Consider the following 25,077-nt stretch of genomic DNA (forward strand, 5'->3'; position numbering starts at 1 on the left):
CATTTTACTGTTTAAATTGATGCTGCAAATCTAATGCTGTGAAAACATTCATGCTCTATTACTAATGAAGATGTACAATACAGGAAATCTGAAATTATGTCAATTTCGGATAGTTTTTTAAAAAAATGTTCCTTTGATTTATGTTGCTTGGAAAAATGTTTTTTATGTCACACTGATATATGGCATTGGGAAAATGAAGAGGAAATTGATTGCCGAGAACAGTTTTGTTCAGTCTTGCTGAAAGATTGTTTTGCTTGTATGTTTAGTAGCCTGTCACAGTTAAAAGAAGTATGAGTTGTGTCAGTGTGCAAAAGCTGTATTTTAGTTTTCAAGTCTTTGGGGACTGTAGGCATTATATACTCTTAAAGTACAAGGAATTAAAAAAAAAAAAAGACATTTTCAGTTAAATTTGCTTATAACTTTGTAACCAATATCTGAAAAGGCACTTGTGTGGGAAGGATAACTCGACTTACTTAGGTTGATACTAAAATTCCTGAAATATTCCTGCTTTCTGTTTACCAATACTGCTTCTGTGGTCAAGTGTCTGATCTTGCCATATAGTACAGCAGATGATTTGCAGCATATTTTATTAAGACATTAATTATAAAGGTTAGGACTAGTGCTGGGAAAGGTCATGGATTTCCAGGGGAGTGTGGGAGTACTACTCATGAAAACAGATTCTGTGTTACAGTGGGATCAGTTCTAGCCCAGCAGTAGGAATTCCAGGAAGTGTTATCCTTGCTGGAAGACTGTAAAATGATTTCCATGTAGTAGAAAACCTCCTGTGTTTTTCCTTGAAGACTCTGTCTTTGTCATTTCTGTGCTGCTGGGTTATAACATGTTACAGAAACAAGGCTTTCTCTGTCTCCTTCAACAGTGAGAATGCAAATCTGCTGGAGTAACCACTTCAACAGCTGTTTGTAGGGCTGACATTACTCAAGACAGCTCAGTGTTTACATCTCCATAAAGATGAAATGTAAAGGTGAATAACCACTTGGTATTGGTCATAATGCTGCCCTTTCACAGCAGTGAGGAAAGAGAAAAATAGTAATAACCTAGTGAAAAGGCCAGATGCCACCTACACCCTTGGGAGGGAGAACAAAGGATTACTTAAGCTCAGACATAAGACATGAGCTGGTTGTTGCACAAGTCAGACCAGTCTTTACATACTGGCAACCCCCAAATTATACCCAGCCCAAGTCTTTACATTTAAACCTATTAAGAGCTGCCATTAATGTTTTGAACTGTGTTGACAGAGTCCTGAGCAGGAGGGTGGCTTGTATGTTGTTTTTTTTCCCTCTTTCAATAAAGAAGCATTGTTCAAAATTGGGCTTACTCCTTTCAGTGTAGCTTGTCACAAATTAGCAATTATTGTTTCTTCTGGCTTGGCAACCGATTGTGTTAACCTTCAGCAAATTAATTATCTTTTGGCTCATGACTGCACACACAACACTTTGCAAGATGGAATTGCAGTAGAACCCTGCCAGTTCCTGTCACTCCACTTTGTAACCCTTGTGGTAACATTCATGAGGCTTAATAGGGTGGTGATGACATTCAAACTGCAGTTTACTGGGTTAGTTGCATGCCTAGCTGATGGAGATGATTTAATTTTATGGTGCACTTGTTTGTATGAAACACACATAAAAAATAAGTGCAAATTAAGGCTAAGTAAACGACCGAGTTGTGTTTTGTTAGGTTATATTCTTTTGCTGTTTTATTCTGAGTTTTGTTCTTTCAGTGCTCTATATCTATTAGCGAGGCTGTCTTATTAAATATAAACTCACAGACATGTTGAAATAACTGATTACTGTAAGTAGAGTTCCTGGAAGTCCTTTGGTCAATTGCAGCTTGAAAGCAAGGCAGTAAGAGTAGTTGATTTAAATTCTGTTGTGTGTATATGTATATATATATATATAAAATATATATATATGTGTGTATATTAGGCTCCTAAATTCTACTTTAATATTTTGACACAAGCTGCTCCTATGGCATATTGCTTAGCCTGGGCTGCTTTGGTTGTAAGTTAAATCCTCACTTTCATATCTTCCCCATATTAGTGTTACTTTTCAGTAACATTACAACAGGTTTTACTCCAAAGGAACACCATGCTGCTTTTTTTTTTTTTCCAAGGGACAAAGGAACACGTGTGTTTTGCTACTGGAGTTGGATTTTTTTTGAGCAGCACATAGCTGAATGTATTGATTTTACAAGTAGTTTCACTCTAGTTTTTTTGTTTATTTATTTGTTTCCGGATGGAGAGATTTAATTTAGGCCAAAATCTTCCCTTTTCTCTGTGTAAGACTTTACTGGTAAACACCCTCAAAATAGTCACCCTAGACTTGAAAATCACTTAAAAATATAAGGAAAATATCAGTGTAACATAATTCTTAACTAATTTCTGCCTGAGGGTAGCATGTGGCAGAAAAGTATGAGTGCTTTTAAAAAGCAGCTTGTTTTCTTAGAATCAAAGAATTGTTTTGGTTGGAAAAGATCATAAAGTCCTGATGTTAAGCCAGCACTGCCAAGGCCACCACTAAACCATGTCCCTAAGCATCACCCACATCAGGTGGTTAAGGTATCTGTTGAGAAACTTAACCTAGAATGAGTGCTTTTGTTCATTGTGTGCCAGTTCTTTTTGTCTTGCCCAAATATGCTCTCAGGTAAGGAAACAGAAAGTAGTTGGTTTTACAAAACCAGTTCATGAGAAAAATGGAAGACAATTTTTATATAGCAAGAAGTTTATTCCTGTTTGTTTATGAATGTCAGCAGCAAGAAGATGCCACTTCTTTGTGAATAGTCTAAATTCATACTGAATCCAGAGACTGAACTATTGACACCTTGCTCTGGGTAGGATCCATGAGTAGTTATCAGTGGTAAAGACAAAGATGCTGCTGCTGCTTCTGAAATCAGCTGCTGCTCATTTTGCCAGGCTCAGCCCTTTGCTGGGCAATATGGGGAGGAAAATTAAAATGGTCGAAGGAACTTTTTCCTTTTTTTTTTTTTTTTTTTTCTTCTCTGTAGTCACTGGGGGGAAAAAGTCTGGTGCAAGACTTAATGAAATCTCCTGTTCCTGATGTTTTAACACTTTTCAGGGTGCAAGGAAAACACAGAATTGTTGAGGTTGCAAGGGACCTTTGCAGGTCCAACTCCCCTGCTCAAGCAGGTTGCCCAACACTGTGTCCAGGGTGGCTTTTGAATAATCTCCACTGATAGAGATTCCACAACCCCCCTGGGCAACCTGTGCCAGTGCTCAGTAATCCCCACAGGTAAAATGCTTTTCCTGATGTTCACAGGCAACCTTGGTGTCCTCTCCCTGGGCACCACTGAAACCAGCCTGGCTCTGTCCTTTTTGAGCCCTCTCTTCAGGTACTTAAGTCCATTGGTAAAATCCTCCTGATCTTCTCTTCTCCAGGCTATGCTGATCATCTTTCTTTTGGCTTCAGAAAATGCTGGAAGCCCACACAAAATGTTCCAAGCTAGGTCAGGCAGCAGTGTCCTCTGACTTGGTTAAATCAAGAAATTGGCTGTCTCCTGGCTGTAACCATCATAGAGCAGCTGACATTTTGCTTTAGAGATCATGTGTAAGAACTAAAATCTATGCAGGAGAAGGTCTCAAAGTGTGTGGCCTTGATTATTTGATGTAGAGATTTATTTTTCAGCTTTTGGGAATGCTGACTAGATACCAGATTTGAAATAGCAGAAGAACTCAGCCGATCTGGAATTTTTATACATTCTTGTCAGTTCCCAAAATCTTAGTGTTTCAGGTCCCAAATATACCTTGAAAAATAAGGAAGGTTAAGTAGAAAGCATATAAAATCTCTTGTTGTCTAAGTAGAGAATGCCAACCAGTTACAGAAATCTAAACTGTATTTTTAATATTACTGAATTTCATGGTTTCTTAACAGAAAAAGGGTACTTCAAGCTGCATTTCTCATAAGTCCTTTAAATAAGATGCTTTTCATGCAACACTTGGTAAATACCAGTAAGAATTCTTACCCAAGAGTGTAACAGTGATGTGTTAGAGGAGTCGGGTTCTCTGAGGCTGTTTGTTCAAATCCTCTTGTTTATTATTAGCTGGAATGCAGGGCTGTGGTGCAGAACACTAGCATGGTGCCTGCATGACACTTCTTATTAATAAATAGCATCTTTGTTTGGGTATCTGCAGCTCATGTCACTGTAGAGGGGCTGTGTCTTGAAAAAGGAGCACGTGTCAAGTGGCTCAGTTATGTGAACCAAATGCTACAAGTGGAGGAGAACATTTCCCTGTTTGATATTTTTGATAAACTGATTCAGAGTATGGTCTAGAAACAAGTAGATTGACTTCATGAAGACTAAAACAGAGCTTTACAAGGACTGGGCAGAAAATTGCAATCTCAAAACTGGTAAAATGTCTTCTTATTTTATGCATGGGTCTCCAGTTGTTTATATCATGTGCTGTTCTGCTTCTCTATTGTTTTGGATTAGTGATAACTCTTAGGTTCTGAACAATCTATACTATTAAGATAGATAATTATGTTCAAAGGTGGAAGAAATGGAACTCAGCTTCTCAAAATCCTGTTTTTCCTGAGAAAGTATTGCTATATAACAAGGTTTGCTTTTCTGAATGTAACTATTTCACTTTTAATAGTGAACAAAAAGCTCTCTATATTAAGATAAAAATAAAACGCAATAAATGATGCCTAATAATTTCTCTTCAGAACAGGTTAATATCTATGTGCAAGTATTTACCAAGATTTTTCCTTTTGAACATTGGCTACCCACAACAAAATACTATTAAGTGTACGTCATGGCTTGTATTTGATTGTTTGTAGGAATGGACTGGAAGGAAAATAAACAGTCTGTGTTGTATTAAAGGGACTTTCTGATATGATCAGAGACTTAAAAAATATTTTGTTTATTGCTCTGATATGTGCTTTGAATGAGTAGATGTGGAGCAGCTGATGGTAGTGCCTGCAGATAGGAATTTGTGCCAGTGCAGCTCTTTGTGCAGTGGAATGTGTAACGTGCAAACAAGCAAGAATTTCAGTGAAGTGATGGAAAACAAATTAGCATGTTCCAAATCTTTTGGGGTTTTTAGGCTGCTCTGCAGTTGAGGAGGCAGTGATGATGGGTCAAAGATGAAATACTCTTTTCAGAATTTGAGATAAGATTACACAGGATGTTATTAGTATACTGACCACATTGGCAAGAGGCATGACTTAATCCTGACACAATTGTAAGAAGTGATTTATTATGCTGCTGTTAATGCACAAGCACTGTAATGTACCTCATTCTTGCACACTCCTTTGCTACATGGAAAGAATGGACAAGTGTGTTGATAGAAGTGCAACTTACTCATTTTCTGCTACCTTGATGAGGGAGTCAGTCCTCAGCTGTTGCTACCTTTTCCAGGTGAACTCTATATAAACAAGGCTGTTTTAGGATAGTGTCAGGGAGAAGTCTCACTAGTGAGTTTGAGTCACCCCAGAGATATTTTGCATCTGTGTGACCACTTTTGGACTGGCTGGAGACATGGGCTCAGTGAACTGCAGATAAGAACGTCACTTAAATTTCTGTGCCCTCCAGTTTTGCAGTTCTGCAGCTCAACAGAATTGGGAACCATGCAGGTCTAGGCAGAGTTCAAATTACAGGTACTTAGTAAATGTTGAAGAGAAGCAGCATCTCTTCTTGTGGGAAAGACCAGGATTTGACTGTCTTGTGGCAACTCCTCACTCAGCACCAGCTCAGTTTTGTCAGGCTTTGTGATGAAAACCAGGTGTAACCATGGGCTGTTTGTGTTCCCACTCATTTAGTTTGAACAACTGAGTTGCTTCTGGTGCTGTAAGAAGGATCCTCAGTGTTTAGTTTGCTAATTTAAATTAATACAAAAATACATTCTTACAAATTTTATTTATTCCTTTCTGTCTTCCCAACCACCCCCTTAAAAAAACTCTACTTGAGGTGAGTGATGGGGGATCTTGGATCAAATGTTTTCTGGTGTCTTTAGTTGCCTACATCTACAGCTGCTGTTTCTCTCTGTGAAACAGAAGGAGGAAGATGGCACATAGACAAGAGTGAGGCAAGTTTGTTTCTTTGAGTAGGATTAAATCTGGCAAACTTTAGTTCTGTATCAGTACTCACTTTCTCGCAAAAATTTGCATGCTTGAAAAACCATGACTAATAGCAAGAATTTAATTTTTACATCTATTTGTAGGGCATGTCTTTATTTCCCCTTTAATAGTTTTTATTTTTACTTGGATCTATTGTTTTACTGTCTAAATACATCACCTATAGCAGCTGGTCCATTCCAGTTACTCTTGCATCCATTATAGATTGGGGTATTACATATTTTTTTCTTTGCTTTAAGTCTGTTAGTATTATTAATTCCTTGTCTATCTTGCAAGCTGCAAGATACTTAGAATTGCAGCTACTGAGTAAGAACTGGGAGTTTCCAGTTGATTTTTAAGTTTTTGTAAGAGGCCTGTTTGTTCTAAGTTGCAGGAATATATTTTAATTTGTCATGATGTTTCTCAGGTTTTATAGCAATTGACTGAACTGCGTGGGGTTTTGAAATTAAAAAAAAAAACAAACAACAAAAAAACAACAAAAACCAAATCCAAACCACAACACAACAACCTTCAGCTTTAAAAATATGGGAGTTCATTTTAAATGGGTTTATGATGCACACAAGGATCACCCAGCAGTGGATAGCAGGGTAACACCCAGAATTCTCTGTACATTTGTCTGTACTAAGTAATGCTGGCATCTCCAGATCACTTATTTCAACTCTCCCAAAATAAGCACTGGAGTCTAATTAGGATTGCTTCCTTGTGTAGCACTGGTTTATTTTTTCATCTGTGCTGCTTACATTTCCTACATACCATCACCTCTGTCTGTTTTAAAGAAACAGTGGCTTTTTGAACTCTTAGATAATTGGTGAGGTAAAGAGAGATTATTATTAGAGTGACAAAGGAAGAGAGCTTATACTGATGCTAGAGATGGCACTCCACAGTTACTTATCAGGCCTGACTCTCTAGCAGTTTAAAATCCTGTAAGTTTAAGTGTCCTTTTGAAAGCTTATATCCAGCAGTTTACTAATTATCTGCCCCTGTACTCAGTGCTGGTGAGGCCACAGCTTGAGTTCTGTGTCCAATTTTGGGCCTCTCAGTTCAGGAAGGATATCGAGGTCCTGGAGCAGGTCCAAAGGAGGCAACTGGGCTGGTGAAGGGACTCAAGCACAGATCCTATGAGGAGAGGCTGAGGGAGCTGGGGGTGTTGAGGCTGGAGAAGAGGAGGCTCAGGGGAGACCTCATCACTCTCTACAACTCCCTGAAAGGAGATTGGAGCCAGGGGGGGGTTGGGCTCTTTTCCCAGGCAACTCTCAGCAAGACAAGAGGGCACAAGAGGTCTCAAGTTGTGCCAGGGGAGGTTTAGGTTGGACATTAGAAAGAATTTCTTTACTGAGAGGGTGATCAGACATTGGAATGGGCTGCCCAGGGAAGTGGTGGATTCTCCATCCCTGGAGATATTTCAAAAGAGACTGGACGTGGCACTCAGTGCCATGGGCTGGGAACTGCAGTGGGAGTGGATCAAGGGTTGGACTTGATGATCTCTGAGATCCCTTCCAACCCAGCCAATTCTATGATTCTATGATTCTATGATCTCAGCAGTGTTGACAAGTAAGCTAATCTGACTTCCATGAATAGCAGTAAAGTAGTAAACTGGTTGTTAGGTCAGTCCTTTTTCATGTCATCACAGACTGGGGTTTGCTGTCTGTACTAATGCTTCAGTTTGCATGCTGCTTTCAAAACGTATATTTATGGGCCTGAACAATTTTGGGGGGTCTTACATGCACTGCTTAGTATGGAATCATTGGCAGATTTTATCACCAGTGATTATACTTATCTTTTTAGGTCACTGATAATATATTTCCATGGCTTTTAGTCAAAATCAGTTTTCTGTACTACTTAATTGACCATATATTAATATCAACCTCATCTGAGATTGTATGGTTTCCAGTATAATGTGGTGCTGATCATCTGCAATGCTAACTTTTAATTAGAAAATTTAATCTTGCTTGTTTCACATCTGTAACTGCTTTCAGTGAGATAAGACTGAATAAAACTGGTAAGACTTTAGAATATCTGGTACATGTCTTGAATTTCTTAGTGATGTATTTTTGTGCCTAGGAAGGTAGCTCATGAAGAGTTTTTTCTTGTTCCTATGTTTAGCTTTTACTTTATCAGGAATTGTTGTATTTCTTACTTGAAGATATTTAAAGAATTCCTCTTATTAAAATCATATTTTATGCCTATCTCCTGAAACATGACCTCTTGTCCCTATCTCAAGCTGTTTGCTGAGTTGTCAGTATGGATGGATTAATGCAACATGAAGCTATTTTAGTGCAGCTTGGAGGTTAAGATGATTCTGGCAGAAAGTGAAGAGGATTATTTTGAAGGCAGTGAATATGTTAATTTCTCCAATAAATGTAATTTAATTGTCATAAGGCATAGAACATTCTAAACTTGGATTCATGTGTTACATATGCAGAGGAAAGGAACAGAAGCTACGGCCACTTTATCAGCATAAATCAGGACTTTCTCTCTGGTGCAAATACAGTTTTGCATTCACTTAAGCAAAGACTTAAATTTTATTTCAGCTTCTGCTGCTGTCCTGATTTGTGCTGCTTATTCTGTCTTCGTTGCTGAAGAACTGGGTGTGCCCCTGGGAGTGTTTTTAAATAGAAGTAGAAATCTCTTTAAATATTGTTTAAAAAAAATCATGTCAACTATTTGCTACTTGAATTTACTACTGAATTTACTACTGCTATTTGTTACTTGAATATATCTACCATTCCATATTGACTACTTATTCTTCAGCCACACTCTTTCTGAAGTCAAATCTAATGTCTCATTACTGGGGAAAAAATTATTTTTTCCTTGAAGCCCAGCAGCTCAATCCCACTTAAACAAGTTGGCTTTCCCCCTGCATTTCTCTGTTGGAGAAGTGAAGATTGGGATTGCTCAGCACTTAAATTTTTGGAAGAAATGTCAGCTTGCTAAACAAACATAAAGTTTAATTTTAAAAACCTCCATAATTGGCCTTCTGTAAAGATTTATTGTAAGCACAGATATCTTTGTGTCTTACCAAAGAAAAAGAGATTTAATTTTCATTCGAGTTCCCTCCGCTTCCCACTTGGAAAGTAATGCAAAGCTCCATATACTACTTTATGTCAGTGTAGATTTTGTAGCTTTAGTGGACATTGTCAGTTTAGTAGGCATAATATGCCAACTAGTGAAGGATAAAAAGTGGATTGTTATAATTGTGTTGGGAATATATAGTGCTTGAATGCACTTGGGGTAGTGTAGGGTTCAGTCTGTGCCCTGGCGTGGTGACAGTGCTGGGGAGGGTTTCTCCAGTTGGCCTTGGTCAGCATTCACATAGGAAGATGAGGTACCAAAACCCCACATTTGCTATGAAATTGCATCAGGGAAAAACGAACCAGTGAGCAAAATACTTGGTGTCTTCCCCGTGCTCACAAAGCTTAGGAATGAAGGTGGAGGCATCACCTGAAGGAGCAGGAGGAACAGAAACACACACAGTTTGGACAGCACCAGAGGCTGAGCAATGTGAAATGCATCTGATTGATGCTTACCTTGCAGGTGTTGTGGCACAGAGGTGTGTAGCTTCCAAATATAGCAGATGCAATGCTTAACTGGTGAATTTGGGGTTTTTTAGGGTTTTTTTTTTTTTCCTTCCTCAAATAATTGTGAAAATACATGTCCGGTTTTGGAGCACACTGGAAAAAAATGACAAGCTTGATGTCCTTGTCCTCACTAATAAATGGCAGTAATATGACAGGCAAATGATGGTGACAAGCAAAAGGGGTCCAGAATGAAGGGAATGAAGTGTAACTTTTAAAGCAGCAGAGCCAGATGTCAGGTTAAGTTTGGGACAATCATTGCTGTTGTCTGAACACTGGCACTTGTGTCCGTGATTGGGCATACTGAGGTTTTCTCTGCGTTCCCCTAAAAAAACCTCAAGTGAAAACATGCAAAGTCCATGCTAAATCCCTAGCAGATGGCTTAGAAGGTCACCTTGGCAAAAATTCTTGTCTAAATAGCCAAGAAATATGTAGGTAAATTTTACCAAAGTGCTGGGTTTGAACAAGTAAATGCATTAACAATGTCACATGTTATGAAACTGTAATGTTTGATCTGCTTTTCTATTTCATGTCCCATATGGTTGATTTTTACAATTCCTGAAGTTCATTAAGTTGCCATGTACTAAATAGTACAAGAACCACCACATGCCTGGAGTTAATTTTATAACAGTGTGTACTTGAAAACTATTTAAAACCTTTTTAAAGCTTTGCTTAACTAGATTAATTGCTTTTTAGTAATCAAAACAAACTCTTCAGTCTTTCACAAACTTTTAATTGATCAAACCTGATTTGCCTCATTTGTTTGGAATCATAATCACATTTGGGATATTGAACTGCATTATTGTTGTTGAATATTGAAAGCAGCATCATTCTTACTTTTCTTTCCTTGGTGTCCTTACACTCCTGTCTGGTTTAGAGGTTCTGCTAAGGGAGCAATGCCAAGGAACCTAATCTGGTTATGTGTACAGTCTGCTTCACCTTCTCTCCATCAAACCAGATTTATCTAACCTTAAACTCCACTGCTGTAGTAAACATCTGCATTGTGCTGATACGCAGTGTTCACCCACACATCCATTTTTTCTTGTTTGTCAACTTTCCTGCTGTCAAATCCTTACACATATTTCAACTCTGAGGCCCAGATTGAAGTTCTGGTACTATAACAATGTCCTTCCCTGTTTTCTGAGAAGTAAGTCTTAGCTTCTCAGATAGAATTGTGCAGTATTTCTTCAGCATTCATCAGTATTCAAATCCTTCTCTACAGATCCTGTAAATAGTTCACACTTTTGTTTTAAGCCAGTACTGTATGTTCTGGCTGTGTTTGACGAGGTGAATGCTTGTGGAATTAGCAGTGAGTAGCATTTACTGCTTTCTTATGTCTTAGTGGGTCGTGGAGTATTATTTTTTTAACTATTTAATATCTGCTTTGAAGGAAAATCAAGAGCAGTCTATACTCAGCCGTTAGGATACCATCCAACAATTGTATTTTACTCTGAACAGCATGCAAGGCATGCACCAAGGTCGTATTTTGCTTTGATACAATGGCTTTGGCATTTCTACATCCAAGTAGCCTCTGAAGTTGAAGTTTATATTCAGACTACTTAGCTGCTTTGTTCACAAGGGAGAGGATCTGAACAGCATTATTTTAATTCTCCACAGGTGCAGATGCTGAGCAGGATGCTGCTGTCAAACTTGCCCAAGAACGAGCAGAGATAGTTGCCAAGTATGACAGAGTAAGTGAACTTGATAATAATTTAAAAGACATTTTATAATTAATCTTAGGAATATGTCTGTTTAAAAATGAATTATGGTTCCTACTAGCATTTGTTTAAAATTCTCTCTGTAGTACTAATCTGCTGGTTTCATGATACACTGGCCTCTGGGTGAATTAAATTCTCCATCCACAGGGGATATTCTGAGTAGTAACTCAATAGACTCATTTTTCAGGTGCATGGCAAGTTTGCTCTGGAGCTATTGTAAGGTAGTGTAATGTATTAGAAATAATGAAACTGGGATGTTTGAGGACGCTCAGTGTATCTATGAGATCAGAAGGACTGTTATTTTACTTTTTATTTGAATTTTTATTACAGTAATACAACCATTTAAATCATTAGAGACTTAAAAAATAAACAAGCAGCATGGTTTTTTTGCATTGTACTGTACTTGTCCCCGTATACTCAGCACTGGTCAGGCTACAGCAGTGTTCATGTTTGGTCCTCTCACTACAATAAAGATGCTGAGGTGCTGGAGCATGTCTGAGGAAGGTCAAATGGAGCTGGTGAAGGCTCTAGAGAACTGATACTGTGAGAAGAAGCTATGGAAACTGGGAATGTTTAGCCTAGAGAAAAGGAGGAGGGTCATGGGAGACCTTACTGCTCTCTCCAGCTACCTGCAAGGAGTTTGTAGGAGGTGGGGGTTGGTCTCTTCTCCCAAGTAACAAGTGATAGGATGAGAGGAAATGGCCTCAAGTTGCAACAGGGGAAGTTTAGATTGAATATTAGTAAAAATTTCTTAATGGAAAGGGTTGTCAGGCCCTGGAACCAACTACCCAGGGAAGTGGTTGAGTCACCTTCTCTGGAGATATGTAAAAGCTGTGTAGATGTGGTGCTTAGGGACATGCTTCAGGGGTGGACTTGGTCATGCTAGGTTAATAGTTCTTGGTGATCTTAAAGGTCTTTTCCAACTATGATGATTCTGTGATTGCTGTGAGAAGTTGAATACATTTGTCATACCTTGTTTGGCTTGAGAAACTTGACAAAGCCACAAGTAAAAACCTGGCACAGAGTATATCTAGAATTCCTGCACTGCTCATATATTCTTGTGACATGGATTTTTATAAGTGTCATTGGAGTACTAAGCAATAGACTTATTTGTACAGTCCATGGAACATTTACCTGATAGACTTAGTGGTGGTTTGCACAGCGTGCACTGGTGTGAGCAGCTGTGGGTTTCCTTAATAAGGAAAACATGTGGTTTGTGTTATGTGTTCCTTCACCCCCAGAAACCTGTTTGCAGCCCAAACCAGAAGAATGTATAACTGAAATACACTTAAATTACTGCAAGTCTTATGAAAATTGGCAGTTGGAGTAGAAGAGGAATGTGAAGGAGTGCTTTGTTGAGGGAAAGCTCAGTGCTGCATTCTGTTTGACAGCTGCTGGAGATCAGCATGGGCCTTGACTTTGAGATTTAAGAGCCTGAGAAGAGAGAATCTGTGAGAAGAGATTGTCCACAGTATGGCTGTTGTCAGGTGATGGTTCAGGAAACACAGACTATGGAAAGAAAAAAGAATAGAGGGCATTGTGGACTTTGATTAGATTAACTTTTCTGGAGATTAACAAAAGATGTGACATGATGAGTCTGTGGTTGAAATCAGTGTTTGAAAATTATGGTGTGTATAGTGGTGACCAAGAGATTTCATGTGATGGAAATACTGTTTGTAGGGGCTGGGAGAGTTGTGCTACTCTCCTGTTTTTTGGTTAGTCAGTTTAGGACTAGTGTTCTCCCCCTCCATTACCCTACTACCATACCAGGGTGTCACAAAGATTATGGTTTGAATGATTGAATCCTTTTTTCTCTGTCGTAGCTTATTGTGTCATAAAACTAAATTTGCCTCTTTTTTATTCTTTCCTCTAGGGACGGGAGGGTGCCCAGATTGAACCATGGGAAGATGCTGACTATCGACTGTACAAAGTCACAGATAGATTTGGGTTTCTACAGTAAGTAGCAAGCTTGAAAAGAAAATAAGGTTAAGACTGCTATTATTATTACTATTTATGCTTGTTATTGTATTGCCTATTTGGAGAAAGCATTATGTCTTTTAAGAAAGCTTTTGGAAACAGCTGTGTAAATTTTGGGTGATCTAGCACTGTTCTTATCCATTCCTTTTCTAGTTGTGTTTTTAGTTCTGTAACTTGATCCTGCTTAGGGAGTGAAGGGTTTTTGAATATTTTACTTGGGCGTGAAAATTGATAGTCTATGAAAAATATTTCAAGCTGAATTAAGTTGCAGATAAATTTTGATTTTAAGTAATTGTGTGTAAACAAACTTGGAAGTTCTTGGAAGGATTTTTAAAAGCTTTATTATAATGTTGATCTTTAAAAAAAATCATAACGCATTTAAAGTTGCTTAATGGTTATATATGAACAACTGTGCATTTCAGTTGCTAAAAGGTAAATCTCATGTAACTCCATGTATTGAGTAACCTTAACAGAGCCTCTGCCTATTTGGAACCTAATGTTGCATCATAAATTAAAAGTCAGAAAATACCAGACTCCAGTCAGGTACCTCCTTTATGAAAACATAATTGGTGTCTTTTTAGGTAAATAAAGATGAGAGTATTAAATTATATTTAGGTCTGTTGTGGTTGGCAAATGAAACTATCCAGCCTGCAGAAACTGATCGCAGGCTGACTTGCTACTTCAGATAAAATCCAGTCAAAGGACTCTGCTGGTTTTGGTGTTTGGCATTTATGTTTGAATACATGAAGGGCAATTAAAGTCCAGAAAAATTGGTGATGAGTAGAAAATGAATTGTAGTAATTCCATATTTTTAGAGTGTTGGCACGGGAGGGGCGTGTGTATGTATTTCTTGGTTTTGGGGGGTTTATAGCCCCCCTCTTCCTTGCCTTTTGTAATGTCATTTTAAAAAATAAGCTCTCAGTTAAAACAGCAATCTTTATTTGTAGACTGTGCTTGGTTTATCAGAGTGAGTTAATTTGTTGTATGACCTCCAAACAGTTCTGTTTTACACAGAGGTAAACTACACTCTGGTAAACTACAGCTGCAACACCACATGTCTGGTATTGTATCTGCACTTGTAGCATTTTTAATGGAGAATGGATGTCAGAATTATTTCTTGTGTGAAAGTAATTGAAATTCACTATGAAGTTCACCACTGCCTTCAATGAGAATTAATCACACACCTTCAGATTTGCAAATGGATTCTTGATTTAAGTATCCTTACAAGCTCCTGAACTATTCCTGTTCCTTGAGTTGTGATGTTTGCCTTTTTAGATGTTAGGCATGGAAGAATGTTTTTTGTGACTGCTGCAGTCAGTTTTTGGGAGTCTTGGCTTTCCTTGGTATTCCTCAAATACACTTGGCCATAGTGTATTTGAGAAGCAGTTATGGGGGAGCTGCTTGGTAAATCACCATGTGCCAGTTTCCATGTTGCTGTGGCTGTAACTTAGAGATGCTGTGGCCACCCTTACATCCCACTGCAGTTGTTCTTGTGATGTGGAAGGGTAGCTGGACCTTAGTCATTAAACCATACTTCCTTTCTAGTAATGTCATTTGTCACCAATGCAAAGTCTAAGCAGAGTTCATTCCCTGCATAGTCAGTGTCAGGGGATGAAATGAAAGATTTATAACACATGAGCACTGCACAAATTAACAATCTGTGTATGTACTCTATCTCTTCACTGTTATTTTTTTTTCCTTATATGCTAATTATGTCTCATTATGAGGCAAATTTCACCTGAGAGTGCCATCAGTGCTGCTTTATGATTCCTTAAAGCAAATTCATTGCAAATGATGTTTTTGTTTTCCTGAGAAGTAAAAATCTCTCCTAGTAGGAGAAATATAACTAGGATTAGCAGATTGGCTGTCTTTCTCAGAAAAGACAATTTATATTGCATTATAGATTTTAACTGTGGTCTGGGTTTTCACTGCAACACTGAGCCTATTAAATCTAGTTTCTGAAATAAGCTCCTACTCCTAAGAGAATTTTAAACCAAGCAGCATGTACCAAACCAGTTGCCTTGATGGTTATCACCTGTAAAACCTGTAATCCCCCATGACCCATCTGTCAGGTGTTTACAATGTGTAGTACCAAAACAGGCACTCTGAAAACTGAGAGTCTGGGGACAATATCAAGCTTTCTGTATTCACCCTGAGATCTGCAGTGACCTCTAATCTTGTTTACACGGGTATTTTAAATCACTAAGTAGCTGAAAAATGTCTTTTGTATCAGACTTCTGCTGGAAGTGAGGAACCTGACAGAAAATTAGGGTTTGTTTACTTGAGTACAATAGGTTTCGATTACTATCAGGAGTTTATAAACTTCTTTTTCTCCTTGGCTGTGTCCTGTCCACAGCTTTCCTTGGCTCTGTGAATGTGCAGCCAAAGTTCATCTGATGGCTGATAAGGCAGCAAAGATAAGGTTGGTGGGATGAAGCACTCAAGCTGCCTGTGTAATTTGCCACTCAGAAGATGGGAGTAAAGACTGGAGACCTTTAAAAGGAGTTTTGGGCTAGTTTTGGGCCAGCTCTTCTGGCATCCCAGTGTCCTTATTTGTGTGTCAAACTGGCAATTAGTACATGTGGGGAAGTGAAGACACTTCTGTTGTCTTCCTGCCATACCAGTAGAAGTGGATAAAATTGTTTAGATTTTCTTTTGAGAACATTCTGACTGGAAGGAGGAAAGTGCCTTTTTGTGCAACAGTATATAAATTGCTGGGGGTTGCAAAGAAATATAATGTGTCCCTTCAGGTGAAATATCTCACCTTAAGGATAACCTTCAGTTCTAATGGTAGTTGTGGTATTTATTGGTTACAGTAGTTAGAACCATCTTTACTTAGCACGGCCTTAAATTTTTAATAGCTGCTGCCTTAAGAGTACAGTTCAATTTGTTTGCTTTAGTACCATTTTTTAAAAATTATTTTTTTATTTTGAAGTTCTGCAAATGAATATGTAAGTTCTGGTTGACCTGGCTATTAAAAGGAAACTGGTGTGGACAGGTTATTAAAATACTTATTTAAAAAAAAAAACAACAAAAAGCTGAGTTGATACCTAATGAATTTAGAGAACAAGAAAGTAAGTTCAGTGAGAAATACCAAAGCATTATAATAATGAGAATTATTTGAATTCAATAAAAGGAAGTTTTAGAGAGAAGCTGGATATGAGAAGAAAGTTTCCAGCAAACCTGCTGAGCTGCAAAATAACCCTATGGGGAGCTGAAGGAGTTTGTATCTTGATATGATTAAGACCAGACTGTACAAAGCAAAAGGCACCTGTGAGGAGTATTGGCAGTGGAACAGACTAAATTGTAAGGAGTGTGTTTTCAGTAGGGTAGCTTATAAACTATGTGAGAGGCACACATGACCTAAAAAGAGTTTAAACCTCATTATTGGCTCAAATGTAGAAAACCTGGCCTCATCGGCTACTCCTGTTGCGATGCTGTAAGGAAGTGGTGGTCATCATGATTTATTTAAGCCCATATGGTGGTGTTGGCAAAATACTCTCAATTTGGGGAATTTTTTATAAAACTTATTGCCAAGTAACACAACATTCTGAATGCCAGTTGGATATTGGGAGGGACCCTAAAATGTAAAACTTGAACAAACACCTATGGGAAATGCCTCTCTCCCTTCTGCTCCCCTAGAACAAACTTCCCTTGTTTTTTACTGTGGGTTACCCCTGACTTGCTCCGGTTCCTTTGGTGAGGTGGCAGCCTGCATGCAATGGGTCCCTTCTGCCACTCTTTGTGTCTTGTTTGTCTCTACTTCTCCTTATGTCTTACTCACTGCCTGCTGCCCCAGAAAGGGTCACGTGCAGGCTGCAGTCCTCTTGGAGATGTCCCTCCTCTGGAATGACCCGTCACCTTCTAAGAGTGCATCTCCAGCTGTGTCCCCAACATCTCCTTCCATGTGTCTCCTCCTCTTCTCCCCACACCTACTTCCATTTCTCCTGCCTCTGGCAGCTGCCACACTTTTAAAATATGTTCTTAGTAGAGGGACCATGGATTCCTCCAACTGATTGAAGTTTTGGCACATGATGGCCTTGGTACAGCAGATTCAGAGCTGGCTGGAACAGGCATCACTGGGACAGGGCAAGTGATGGGCCCCTCCCACACAGGTCATCCCTGTGTGGATCATAGAATCATAGAATTGGCTGGGTTGGAAGGGACCTCAGAGATCATCAAGTCCAACCCTTGATCCACTACCACTGCAGTTCCCAGCCCATGGCACTGAGTGCCACGTCCAGTCTCTTTTTAAATATCTCCAGGGATGGAGAATCCACTGCTTCCCTGGGCAGCCCATTCCAATGTCTGATCACCCTCTCAGTAAAGAAATTCTTTCTAATGTCCAACCTAAACCTCCCCTGGCACAACTTGAGACCTCTTGTGCCCTCTTGTCTTGCTGAGAGTTGCCTGGGAAAAGAGACCAACCCCCCCCTGGCTCCAACCTCCTTTCAGGGAGTTGTAGAGAGTGATGAGGTCTCCCCTGAGCCTCCTCTTCTCCAGGCTGAACAGCCCCAGCTCCCTCAGCCTCTCCTCATAGGATCTGTGCTCGAGTCCCTTCACCAGTCCAGTTGCCTCCTTTGGACCTGCTCCAGGACCTCGATCTCCTTCCTGAGCTGAGGGGCCCAGAACTGGACACAGGACTCAAGGTGTGGCCTCACCAGCACTGAGTACAGGAGCATGGAATTGCATGGAACTGCCATGCTTGGGTATGAGTCAAGCACTGGAATCAACTTGTAAAGAAGGTAAATGAGATGTTGGCCAAGGGAGCCAGTATCTTCTGGAAATGTTGGTAACAGAACACTGTACATGTGACCATGGTTACTGGATTGTTGTACAACCACACAACGTGTTTGCTTCCTTCTGGGAGACTGAGGATACATTTGTAAAGAGGTGCTTTCAGTGCACTGTTTTCCAAGGGGAAAAAGTCATTTCTGAGTCCAGAGTTCTCAAATGACTTCCAGGGCATGTGTCAGCTATGAAGGAGCTATGATTGAGGTGCTGATGTGCCCTCTCATAGCTGAGATTCTGCTGCATGTGTGAACCCAATTTATAGCTGTTCATACTGTATATACCAGGGCAATATTTTCAACCCTGTTATATTAAACTCAATTTCCAGCAGAAAAAGGTGAAGTTGCATTGGTTCATCTCAGTACCATTTCATGCACTTTTAATTCCATAGAATTGTTAATCTGAATTGATAAGGACTTCTATCAAGTACTGCTGGTCTTCCTAAAGTCATCTCGTGTCCATGGAGTAGTGCCTATTAAAACTTAACTCTTCACTTACCTAATATTTGTCTGGGAGAAGCCCAAGCCAGGGAGCTCATTTTAGCCATGAGCACAAGAGTCTGATGAGAACAGGCCAATATATTCCTGCAGGTGCACTGTGGTTATCTATAGCCCTAAACATGTGGGTTTTTTTAAAAGAAAGAAAGAAAAAAAGCTCCAGGTTGGTCCTCATTCTGTAAATTTCCCAGTAAAAATCCTGCTGGACTCCTGATTTCTCATTATGGTGCAGGCATGCTGAGCAGTCAGGCTGATGTGAAAAATACAATTTATTTTTAAAGGGGACATTTTTTCCTTCAGGAAAAATCTATCAGCAGTGTTAGCATATAGAGTTTACCAGTGTTTTGATAAGATTGGATATTCTTTTCTATAAAATGGTCTTGAAATTGTGTGTGACAGTTTGTTTTACACCTATAAGTTGATATAAGGCTAGCAGACTGTCTTAGGGGACCACAGTGTTCAAATTAAGCCTGAGTTTATAATACATGACTTTTTCAATCAAGTATTTTAGGAACGGGGGAAATGCCTCAGATCTCTTCACAGTCATAACAGAAACTGTTTCAGCTGGTTTTGGAAATGAAAAGGATGGAATGTGTTTGGTATTCAAAAAAGATAATATTTTTGTTTGGTGGGGCGTTTTGTTTTTCCCCCTCTTCTTAGGTGTGTTGTCTTTTGGTCAACATTGAGTGAGCGAAGCTGTGTAATTTTTTTTTCTTCCAGATTTAATAAGAATTTTAATTTCATGCTTAGAAGACACAAACACAAAAAAGCACCAGAACGTTGCAATTAAAAAAACCCAATCAAAGAAGTAGAAAACAAAAACAAAACCCCTACCCCAGAAAACCAAACTCCAAACACCCTGAACCCCACCAAAAAAAGCTGTTTCTTTCTGTTTTGGAGGCTGGCTAAGTTTTAAACTAAATGTTCTGTCGTCTGTACTTTCATAGAAACTTTACTTTGTAGATAATTCTGTTTGCAGTTTTTCTATCAGCAGTTATTGATAAGGGAATAACTTCAGGGGAAAAAAAACCTAAGGGCATTTGAAGCGTCTTGAAGCTCATAGCAGGCATTCCAGTAGTGCCCTGGGGTCTGGGATTTTCCCCTCCCCCCTCCGTAAATTCTTTAGGTGACTCGTTGCTGCTTTGGAATGATTAAAAAAGCTACCAGAATTAAGATGTTATTCCTTGGGTGGTGCCATGTTTTCTACTATTCTTAGGAATGTTTTGAAACGTATTTAATTTCTATTTTTTTAAGCCTAGATTTTAAACAATATCTACATTATTTGTCTATTTAGAAGTGCCAATTATATGTTTTGTAGTTAAAAATTATTTAAAGGTCGTAAGTCAACAGAAAAAAGCTGCAAATCCAAATGTCAAGGTTTTGCAAATAAATAAGAACTTAAGCTTTATCTGAAGATCATCAAAGCTCATATTTAAACATTTTCATGAGCATATCTTTGTGGGTTTTTTTGGAAACTGCACAGCTAGCTACAAGGACAAAATAACTTCGTTCCTTTCCCTTCCTCCCTGCCCTGTATGATGTTAAGGTTGAATGGTCACAAGAGCTGATTGGTTTTACAAAACAGCCTAAACCTTGTACGTGCTCCTAAAATAGGGAAAAAGCTGAGAGCAGCATTTTGCAACACCAATTTCACATCTAAAGAGCTGAGCTTCTTTCAGGCCTTTCAGCACCAGGCCAAAAGTCAGAGAGACCAGGATGAGCCAAATGGCCTCAGCATCTTCCTAGGATGACAGAGAAAACTGGGATTTGAGCAAATCCAAGCAGCCAGAAGGCATCTTCCTTTGCTTAGGTCTCCACACCAGTAGTGCCCTGTTCAGTATACTGCCAGGTTCTGTGCTCCTCTTTGTGCTGAAGTCTGTAACTCATTGCATAATATTCCCTCTCAAGGACCAGACATCAACTGGCAGCATTTGTTTGGTACCCATTAGAACTATTTCAGTCCTTCATCTGATAATGACCAGGTGAAAGGTATTAAAAAAAAAAAAAAAAAAAAAAAAAGAAAAGAAAAAATTGACACCTTTTTAGCTAGGAATTATGATGTGTATTAGCCAGTCTTTTATTAGCAGTAGTTGTGTATATGCTGCTTTGATTCTTTTACTCCTCTATCCCTCTGTATCACCCAGATGTGAGGGGGCATTCGGTTTTCTTCTGTAGGAAAATTTATTCATGCTTCTTGTGCTTTTCTGAGTAAGAAAAATAAAGTCACTGCTTCTTGGAATTCAGGGCAGAAACAGCTCTAGCCCAGATTTTACTTGTCTGCTGGTGTCACTACACTGTGAAACATAGATCATGAGTAATGTATGCTGACTAATATATTGTGAAAACTGCTATAATTGTTCAGGTTTTATTAGACACAAAGTGGAGAAAGCAGAAGAAACTACTGTTTGTTTACTCTACCTTTTAAAAAAATTTTTCTTTCTAAATTTCATCAATGAACACAGCCAACTGCATTGTCCTGTTAACTTTTAATAATGAGCTGTGAAAATCATAAGCTGCCACGACACAGTTCTTAAAATGCAGCAGTAATTTTAAGGATTTTCATTTCTCCAATCCACACAATCTGAGTTCTTGTCAGATCTCGTTACTATCAAAGTCCATGTTAACTTCTATTAATTATTATTATCGTAGAGCAAGAACCATTATTGGGAGTTTTTGTGGTCTAACATGGATGATTTGTCTTAAACATGGTTTTTCTTTTACTACCCATTCCATAAATAGAAACTGGGGCTATATGTGCAGTTTGGCAGATACCAGTGTGCTGATAAATGTCCAAGGATCAGGACAGTGAGGTTGTGCAGGTTGGATATTCATTCTGCAAGGGTTTGGTTTGTTTTTCTTCTAGTGAAGGTAAACATACACAACAAAAGCAGTAACAGTAGAAAATACAGTGGATTTTTTTTTTTTCTGTGTTCACGAAGCTCTTAAAAACTTGGGTTAGATTTTGTTACTGCTTTTATAGTCACTGTGCAGTGATTTTGATGGAATTGGACCCATTTACAGCAGCTGAGAATCTGACTCATACTCTTATTCTTCATCCCAGGAGTCTTATTAAAGAAGTGAACATACTTTCACAATAGTTTGCTAATGCTGGATATTATTGTGTTGCCAGAGGAGCTTTTCAAATAATGAAGTTCTTTATCCTTCCTTTTGCTAAAGATGGAGGCTTACCTGCTCTCCTCCATCAGACTTTTATCTTAAAAAAACCCCAACATATTGCATTTTTATTAGCACTGTAATGCATTTCTGCAGCATGCCTCAAAAATGAGCTAGGAGAAAGGAAAAAAAAAAAAAAAGAACTCAATCAAGAATTGTGAGCTACTTCATTAAATGTCTCCAAATGAAGCTATTGATTTCCCTCTTCCCTCCCCCAGCATTATTATTTTCCCCCTAACTTTGTAATAGGGAACAGTATGATGAGCAGCTGGTTATCCTCTGTCTCATTCTTTTTCTTGGTAATTTATACACAGCCTTGCTGGAAAACAGTCCTTGCACTCCTTGTCTCTAGAATATTCTGCATTTATTCCTCAACACTTTTTATAACATGCCTGTCAAACCACATGTCCAAGCACAAAAGCTCTTACTAACCCTGGTGGTTTGAGGAGGTACATGCCTGAACTCTCTCCAGATAAGAGATCTAAGGATTGGTCTCCAAGTGGTTTTGTCAGCAAAAGCAGTTTAGGCTGAGATGCCAAAAGTTTTGGGTAATAGAAATGAAAGAAAGTCACATGGTGGGTGTAATTTGGCATGCATTAAAGGAGACACACAGCCACTATCCTTCATTTTCTAGGCACAGGAAATATTGCCAAACACATTTAGTGAGATGATGATGTGCTAAAAGAGCAGTGAAATGCTTACTCTTAACAGTTCAATTACAAATGTAAATCTTATGGAATTTTCTATCTTGTGGTCATTCATTAGGGACTTTCTGTCATTTTCCTCTCCTCTTTTCTTCTTGGCTTTCTTAGACAGGGTCAGACCTCCTTGTCAGCAGAGTGACTTAACTCTTCCCTCCCTCGGGATGAAAGTCTGCCAAGTTCAATGTCTTTCAGCTGCCAAAGGGAAATCTTCATTGGAAAAAAAAAAAAAAAGAAAAAACATCAGATCTCAGTTGCTAATTCTCTTTTTTTTTTTTTTTTTCTTAATTCTCTCTCTTTTTGGTGCCTCATTTTGATTGCAAAATTTTTGTGTGGCATTATGATTTATTATGAAAACTCCGCTGTGTTGATTACGGCCTCACATGTGTGATACACTTCCCTGGACTGATTTAGCTCTGAAATATTAAGTGCTAGGCTGTGTAGTGAGGATCTGCTGTTTAAAAAAAAAAAAAGCAAAAAACAACAAAAAAGACCCTGAAAACTCCCCAAACACAAACAAACAAAGAAAACACAACAACAACATCAAAAAATACAAATTTCAACTCTATTCAGTGTTCTTTCATTTTTGCCCTAATGTGCTCTTTGGATATTTAAAGAGAGAAATGGAAGTTATTTGAGATTTAGGATGCTTTCTTTGAGGTTCATCTTCCTAGCATTAGACAAAACTGTTTTTCTTGCATGCATTCACATGGAATTACCTCTAAGAGAATTTAGATAGATACATAATAAATATTTATGAAGTGGTTTTACAAATTTTACTGTTTATCAGTTATGGAACTCCTGATAAGTTAAAATAAATTTCTGCATGCTACACAATTGTGAAGTGATGGGGCTGAGTTTCAGAGGCAGACCTTTAGAGAACAAGGTAAACAGGTAATTGCATTTAACAATTACTGACAGGAATTAATTACCAATTCCATCTATTTTAGTTTGCAGCTCTGCTTCTGTGATGGGCAATGAGTTTTGCCTGCATTTGTGTCCAGGTGGGGTGGTGGTTGCATAGTGATCCTTTTCCTTGCACTGGTGCATTTGAAGTTTTTTCTAAAAGCATGAGATGGGTGTGGCAGTTTGCAGTAATTTCTGCCCTATAATTGGTGTATTATTTTGCAATAGCATGGGGTTTAAATGTTACTTTAGAATGTGTTTTGGTTCACAGAATCTGCTGAGTTGGAAGGGACCTGTCAGGATCATCAAGTCCAACACCTGTCCCTGGTTTCTATGAGGAATATTTCAGCACTTTTACTCTTCACTGTTCTTCACACTTGCTTTTTTTACCGAGTCTTTTTTGCCAGTCTGATGGCAAAAGTGGCCATTTATTCAAAAGCTGTTCCATGAAAATTGTCTAAGACAGTTTTAGAAGATAGGAGAGGAGCCAAACTTTCTCTTCCAGATGATCCCCCTGTGAGCTTCACAATCATACAGGATCTTTCAGTATTTGCAGAGCACTCTTGTTCTTGGTGGTAGAACTTCACCAGAAGGAACAAGTCCCTTACTTCTGCTCTCAGTGAGGTCTTGTCCAAGCCAGGCTTGCTTTAGACAGCTGTATAGCTAAGGATGCTATTTGAACCCAGAATTATTTTATGATCATTTTATGCAAGGCTTGAAGTAATTTATTTTAGACCTGTTTCAAGAGAAGGGGCAACCACCTGTAATTCAAGCAGCAGGATTGGTATTTGTAGCCACACAAGGAGAGCAGTAAGATTTCAGTTATAGCTTTCTCAGCTATGTTTTATTGTCTAGTTAATTTTGGCTTCCATTGGAAAACAAGCAGCTTTGCCCATGTTCTGTGCAGATCTTATGGTTGCAATAATTTTTTAATATCTGTGTGTCTAGTGTCTAGAAGCTACCAATATTTTCCTGTTGTTTCCTTCACAAAAGCATTTAAGATATTTTTATCTTCAATTCACTTTTGTTCATCTTAATAAAAATGGGTATTTTTAAGAATAATTTGAAAGATTATTTATTTTATTTTTTAAAAAATTTCCTCTTGTATTATCACAATGGTCTAGCATATGGTACTTCCACTACTCTCCCCCTATGCAGGAATGTTCTATCATTATTTGCTGTCATTCAGAATGACATGTATATATATATTTATTTTTTTTTTTTCCCCTAAACCTGTCACAACTAGCTATTTCTTTAGCATATTCTTAGGACTACAGTTGAAATTTGAATTTTAAATCCATTCTTTCAGCTAAGTTAGTCCAGGCTGTCACTTCATCAGTCCTCTGTAGATACAGAAAGAAATGAAGTGAATGCAGTCCTGCAGATTTGATTGCAAACACAAGAGTAAGCTGCAGGATAATTCTGCCAACTAAGGACAAATAGTGTGTTTTTGTTAACAGCTGCTGCTACGGAATTTGACTAAGAGATCACCAACTGTGTACTAGGAATTCATGAACTATTTCCTTTTCTGAAAAGATCTATTAGATAGCAGAACTGAAAGAATTATTTAATATGGTAATACATGATTGAATTTATACAGCACACATAGAGTGAACACATTCATTTTGGGT

At 38.5% G+C, this 25,077-nt stretch overlaps 1 protein-coding gene across 5 annotated transcripts in view; it reads left to right on the forward strand.

Moving 5' to 3' along the window:
* Positions 1–25,077, forward strand: part of USP6NL (USP6 N-terminal like) — a 119,890-nt gene that overhangs the window by 44,767 nt on the left and 50,046 nt on the right. For 4 of the 5 annotated variants that reach the window (XM_071734158.1, XM_071734161.1, XM_071734159.1 and 1 more), the window contains 2 exons: positions 11,300–11,373; positions 13,274–13,356. In XM_071734158.1, coding sequence (XP_071590259.1) covers positions 11,300–11,373; positions 13,274–13,356 — 157 coding nt within the window. Of the gene's footprint in view, positions 1–4,260; positions 4,383–11,299; positions 11,374–13,273; positions 13,357–25,077 lie in introns of those variants that run through there. The other variant, XM_071734157.1, reaches the window with a different exon arrangement.

Source organism: Heliangelus exortis, chromosome 1 (assembly GCF_036169615.1).
Source record: "Heliangelus exortis chromosome 1, bHelExo1.hap1, whole genome shotgun sequence".
Lineage (NCBI taxonomy): Eukaryota > Metazoa > Chordata > Aves > Apodiformes > Trochilidae > Heliangelus > Heliangelus exortis.